The sequence below is a fragment of the Tiliqua scincoides genome, chromosome 6 (genome assembly GCF_035046505.1).
Source record: "Tiliqua scincoides isolate rTilSci1 chromosome 6, rTilSci1.hap2, whole genome shotgun sequence".
In the NCBI taxonomy this organism is placed as follows: domain Eukaryota; kingdom Metazoa; phylum Chordata; class Lepidosauria; order Squamata; family Scincidae; genus Tiliqua; species Tiliqua scincoides.
In genome coordinates, this window is record NC_089826.1 from 39,686,621 (window position 1) to 39,693,048 (window position 6,428).

Genomic DNA, 6,428 nt, shown 5'->3' on the forward strand with positions numbered 1-6,428 from the left:
ATGTTTACACCTTTTAAAATCTTTTCTTTAAAATGTTGTCTTACTGAAGTTAAGCTATAAAGCACCCTTTTCATAAAAGCATGACTATATTTTGAAGTTACAATTCAGGTAGCACTGCCTGATCCATATCATGCAAGGTTCTCCCCCCCCCCCCCCCGGAGTGTTCTCCAGTTAACTCAGCCTGCATTTTAACTTTTTACTTCAGTGGCCCCCAAGCCACACCCATCACGGGGTTACAATGCCTAATGTCCAGTTTTCATGTGGTTTTAAATTTGAGCAACGACCTAGTTGGAAAAAACTCAGGAGTGTATTATACCTCAGTACTAAAACTGTTGCTTACAATAGCCAAATAAATAAATCAATAAACAGAAATTAAAAAACACCCTCTTTTGTTTTTTAGGTCAATGTCTTTTTATATACTGCAGAAAACTATATTGTAAGTACAATCTGAAAATTCCTAAAAGCTCCTAAAAGTTCCTAAAAGTGTGTTGTACAAAATTTATAGCCTGTAATTCACCACTCAGTTCATCAGTCTTTTTAATAAATGTAGTCAAACTCTAGATGTGTTAAATGTAGAAATGCTAAAGACTTGTGTAATCCAACATCGACACATTTATTGTGGTATGCATTGATGGGCTTCAGCTGCCTTCAGGAGATGTATGAAGTTCTAGGCTGCAGTCTAAGCGCCAATCCTACCATACATTCCTACAGTATCAGAGGACTTCTTCATTAAGCAAACAAATGCCCAATTCTATCCTTGACTGGACTGTAGTGTACAGTAGTGCTGGCATGGGCTCTGCTGCATGCTGTGGGCTGATTGAGAACCATGGCATGATGGAGAGGTAGGTAAAAGAATGTTTTAGCGTTAAGTTACCTACTCTGCTATGTCATGGTCTCCAATGCGCCTACGTGGACCTGCGTCAGCCTTTTGGTTGGTGCAAGTCCAAGTTCGCCCAAGGAGGCTTGTCGACGGGACATAGGATATCAGTGGAGCTGCTGGCGCTGATATCCTCCCCACCTCTTTGAAGCCCACAAGCAAGACAGAAAGGTATACTTCTCTCCTACCATTACTGCCTTGAAACTGGTATTCAGGCACACTGCCACAATACTTGGAGGTAGCACACAGCCATCCTGACTAGTAGGCACTCATATACCTATCCTCCATGAATTTGTCCAATCGCTTTTAAAGCTATCCTTCTGTGATCACAAGTTGCTGCTGAACAATAGTTCTATAAGTATTTGTCTTTGCATAGTGTTTTTGTACAAGCAAGTTTATGCACTGGGTCAGGCAGGATGGCTGCATGGACAAGAAGTGTAATGTCTGATTTACACTTACAACATTCATACTGTAAATCCATTTAATTTTTTTTTCCTAGGATGCATGTAAGCTCTCGGCAATGAGGTGCTTTCTCTTAGAGATGGATGTAATTTTGTATGAATCTTCACTGGATGGTGATAAAAGCTTTTTCACCAGTGTGTCTCATGTGAGACAAAATATTAATGCTAGTTTAGAGTCTGCTAATAAGGTAATAATAAGTAATAAGGAAAGTACGATACTTTGTCCTTTATTATGGAGCTTGTAACCCGCCTTGGGCATTTGTTTTGGCATGGGAAATTCGGGATGTAAATTTGTCAAACAAATAAATTTGACTTGCGAACACTAAGTACTGGTGCTAAGCAGTGGTGTGAGTTGGTCAAGAGGCTCATGAAACTGCTGCATCTGGCACACCCAACTTCAAATGGGAGCATCTGCCAGAGGTGTCTGTATTCTTGTATGGCCTGCAAGGGATGCTCCTTGGTCAGTGTCCACCAATGGTGCTCCTTGATCAGTGTCCTTGATCAGTGTCCTGATCAGACTCCTTGATCAGTGTCCACCAATGGTAAGTGTGGGGAGGGGGGAATAAAGGCAATGTGCACTGTGGGAGGTCTAGTGCAGGGCTTTGTCTCAGGACCTCCAGCAACCTGGCACTGCTGCCTAATCCCCATTATAGCCACACCCTTTGGCATTTACAAATTAGGCAGCAGCCTCTAGGGCCTCTAAGAAGTTTGAGAACCACTGCCCTAGACATTATGGGATCTCACTTTACCATGCACTGTTTTCTTGAACCAACTCTGACTTTTTATATTTTTTTTTGTAGGACAAAGTAAAAGAAACACCCGCATGCAGACAGTGTGAATCATTTGAAGAAAAAAACTTTACACAATTTATACAAGGCTTGAAGCATGCTGTACAGAGATTCCATAGAAGCTCTCAAAGATGGCGGCCCTAGAGTTGCACCAAGAAAATTCAATATACTCCTGTGCAGCAGGAACAAATTATTTATTGACTCCTTTAAAGGAAGAATTGGAAAAATGTAACAGGATTCAAAATGGAACAGGTAGTGATGAACAGAGCCTTTCCAAACTCGGCAACAGCCTTCCTTCTGAGTTCTACCAGGATACCTTAAAACAACCTCCAGTCACAGAAGAGGGCTAAGCCTAGCTTGACAAACCATAATTATGTGTTTGTGTGTCTGATGTAGGAAATGGTCCATCCTAGCAAGCCATATTAAGTGCAAAACTCTTAGGGAGACTTACTGGGTGACATGGAGCAAACCTCCCATCAGGAATACAGAAAGAGAATAAAAACCAGTTACATTTTAAAAAAAATACTCATGTTTTGAATTTGTTCTGATATGCCTTTAATTATTTCCGTTGATTAAGAGGGTAATAGTGAGATACCTAAATTCAGAGCATAATAAAATGCTTAAGACCCAAACCTATTTGGACTCCATGCCAATGCATGGATGTGGGTGCAGTGTCCGTCTCATGCTAAACCTGTCTGGCAACACAATGAAGCCTGTCCTTGCAAAGTAATGCTGGTGCAGCCCTTCCCAGTAACGTCCCCAGCACCCATGGAAACACTGGCACAGCCATTTATCTATTAAGTGAAGTCCTTACATCAGCATAATGTTAGCGCATTAACACCATGACAATGTTTTTCAGGCTTTATGAAATAGTGGTCAGTGGGCAGCATCAGGTGTTGGGCAGGGGGTTTTGTACTGGTGTTGGTGTGCTGTGCTTGGCTGCTGCATGCAGTCTGTAGCCAAATGTACTTTGTCATAGGAAGGAGGTGGGGGATGGCAGGAGGTGCAATTTTCTGCAGATTTTCCCTTCCCCATTGTTTTTATGTGGTTATTGTTACCTATGCCAGCTCTGTTGTTGATGTTGCATTTTTCCAACATCAGGACCATGTCTGTTGGCTGAAGAGGGGTTAGGATATAGTGTGTAATGTCTCATCATCCACCCCACATCCCTCCAATGTCCCTCCTGTATCATGCCCTACTTTCTCCCTGTTTTACCCTCCCCATCAGTGGAGTTGCACTTGCATGCAAGTGACATATGAGATATGTTAGCACATCAATTTCCTGGCATCTGTGGTGTATCTGTAGGTAGGTTCCCCAAAATAACTTAAATCCCTTAAATATTTGAGGGTTTTGACCATCTAGCTGCTACTCTTCCTTAGTGCAATAGCCTTTTTATGGTGTCGGAAGCTAGAGCCTCTGCACTGCCCAGAACCTTTGGATCCCTGAAAGTTACTCCAAAACCTTTTCAGGAACTCTGGTAGCTATCGTTGCACTTCTGAACGCTTTCTCTTTTCCATCCCTTCCCTCTTTCTGTCCCTTATCTCCCCATCTTGAGCTTTACAGACTGGAGTGAAATAGTAAATATTCCTGCAACTACTTCCCTAAAAGTTGCCCTTTTTCTCATTTCTTTAGATGCACCAAATACTTCCTCATTACCACAGAAGCTCTAGTATATATGGATTGCACAGATAAGTCGAGGGTAGTGTTTGAGCCAAAATCATGGAATTTTCTGTGACCTTGGATAAGGGGTGTGTGTATGTGTGTGTTTTTAAACTGATGAGGGGCTGTCTGACTTTAATTTTATCTGAGTTTACCTCCTGAAAAATAACATACCAGTAATTGTTACCTAAGAAATGTACAGTCTCTAATTTATTAAAAATATAGTAAAAGACCATAAGATACATTTTTATTCAGTACCTTTTTAAATTGTAGTTTTTACAACCTTTTTGTAAACGCTATCTGAGTAAGTGCACTGTAAACAACATACCACTAGAACTATTAACCTAATACTTCTTTAAGGTACCTTGTGTATTGAACCAGTGGCTCAATATATAACATACAACTTATAACACATACCGTAACTGGGAGTGTGCAATTCAATTTACAGTGGAGAGACAAGCAACAAGGAATTAGCATGAGCAAGTGTAGCTACACTTAGTTGCAACCTGATTTACTCAGAAGTAGACCCATTGCTTTCCATGGGTGTTAAGTAATGATAGGGATGGGCAAGTCAGGTGCAGCTTGAGTTGAGTCATGAGTCTCCATTCCCCCCCCCCAACTTGACTAGAAAATAAGTCATAAGGGGCACTTTCCAAGTCACCTGGAGTGTTTTTGCAACTCAAAAAGACTCAAGTCAGGATTCTTTCCCTTTAAAAAGCAAGCTGCAATTCCATGGGGAAAAACAGAGCTGCTGCTGTGGGGGGGGGGAGGGGAGTTTTCTTTAAACACTCCCCTGATGTCCCCATCCCATTTGTAAACAAGGCAGGAGGGGGTGGGATAGACTATGTGCGAACAGGGACAGAAGCGGCAAGAGGGAGGAGGGTTACATGCAGCAGCTAAGAGGCTTACCAGAACAACCCAATCCTTTGCTCAGAAGTAGTCGCATTTGCACCAGTCATTCAATGGGCTACTCTGCCCAAGTAACAATGGAGCTCACAACAGCCACGAGGTTGGCAAGCATGATTGCTATAAACCTCTCCCCCCCCCCCACTTCCCTGCCTCCTTTTCCCCTGGACTTCTCCAGCCAATTCCAAGGCAAGAAACCCTTGGGTTCTTCCTCCTGCCTTCCCTCATCCAAAGAAACAAATCAGATTCTTTGTCCAGTGATCACTGGTTCCTTCAGATATGGGCAAGAAAGTCCACTTCCACCTCCCCTCCTGCTCAGATGCAAAAGCAAACATTAACCCTTTCCTGCCTCCCGGCTGGAACCTCCCTACTGCTTGCCTGGTCTTAATGATGGCCCCACAATGTCTTTCATGCTGCGAAAAAAGTAAGCAAGCACAGACAGACTTGAGTCTGCATGTGTGGGGACTAAGTGCTGAGTCATTGGCCTCAGACGTGAGTCAATTCCTGGGTCATCATTACAGCTGACTAAAGTGTACATGAGTCAGCAAAAAATGCTGATTTTTGTGGCTTGGACTTGAGTCATCTGACTTGAGTTCCTATCCCTGAGTAATGTTGTGCTGAATTGTAGCCTTGGACTTTGTTTCAGATGGAAATGAGGATTACATTCTGGTGTTTTTTAAACCAGACCTCTGCCAAATATTTGCAAAATGGAAGGAGTATGCAGAAAGGTCGGGTGTTAACCTACCAAATAGAACAAGGCTTGCTTGATTTAAATGGAAGTGTTGGGCCCTGGCTTACTTTTTTCTCAGGAAGAGCGAAAAGGTTAACTTTGACTGCAGCTTGCAGCCGCACTGCCCTGAAGACTATTGTATTGTCTCTGCATTGTCCATACAGTGGGCCTACCTTCAGCCTTATAGCTATACACATTTGGTACATGGTGTCATGAAAATTAGATTTTGGTACAAGTGCTTTAGCCTGCCTACAATACTGAGGCTATGTCATAGTCAAACATTCCTTGTGTGTGTAGTATGTGTCTAGTCTATAACGATGAATATGTATAATAACAGAGTATTTGGTGCATTCAAAGGAATGCAAAACAGTCTGAGGCACTTACCAGGTGATGGAAAAAAGCAGTGGATCCCAGCAGCTGAGTGAAGGGGAATTCTCCACTGTCTGCTGCTGAGATTTCTCTTGTTCCGTTGCTGCCCCAGGTGGTTACTTTGAAGTGTTAGGTGTCAGTCAGCTTCAGGTGGGCCTTCAGGGATGCTTGAGCCCTTGACCACCGCCCAACCTGATCAACAATTGGTGTCAGCCTTGACTAGAGGAGTTGCTATTAATATATTGCTAGTTTTGCTTCTGATCCATTTATTTTAAAAGAAAATATTTACATAACTTATTAGCAATATTATATACAATGAACAGGGAAAAAAATGTGGAGAGTAACTTTTCCAAAGCATACAACTGGAATTATATAATAAAGTTAAAATATAAAGAGTATAATCAAGCATTTGAAAAAATAGGTATTAGTCAGCTGCTGGGCTCCAGAACATAGTTTTTTACTTTTGTTGCACACAACCACTCATGTAGTTGGCAGCCTTCAGTCTCAAAAGACTATGGTATCGCGCTCTGAAAGGTGGTTCTGGAACAGCATCTAGTGTGGCTGAAAAGGCCGATTTGGGAGTGACAATCCCTTCCACACTGGGAGCAAGTGCAGTCTGTCCCTGGTCTGTCTCCCTG

At 42.4% G+C, this 6,428-nt stretch overlaps 1 protein-coding gene across 1 annotated transcript in view; it reads left to right on the forward strand.

The window, feature by feature from the left end:
• Window positions 1-2,934, forward strand: part of IL15 (interleukin 15) — a 42,830-nt gene extending 39,896 nt beyond the window's left edge. The window contains exons 4-6 of the mRNA XM_066632472.1: window positions 401-436; window positions 1,377-1,526; window positions 2,139-2,934. Coding sequence (XP_066488569.1) covers window positions 401-436; window positions 1,377-1,526; window positions 2,139-2,270 — 318 coding nt within the window. The 3' untranslated portion in view covers window positions 2,271-2,934. The remainder of the gene's footprint in view (window positions 1-400; window positions 437-1,376; window positions 1,527-2,138) is intronic.
• Window positions 2,935-6,428: the final 3,494 nt, after the last annotated feature.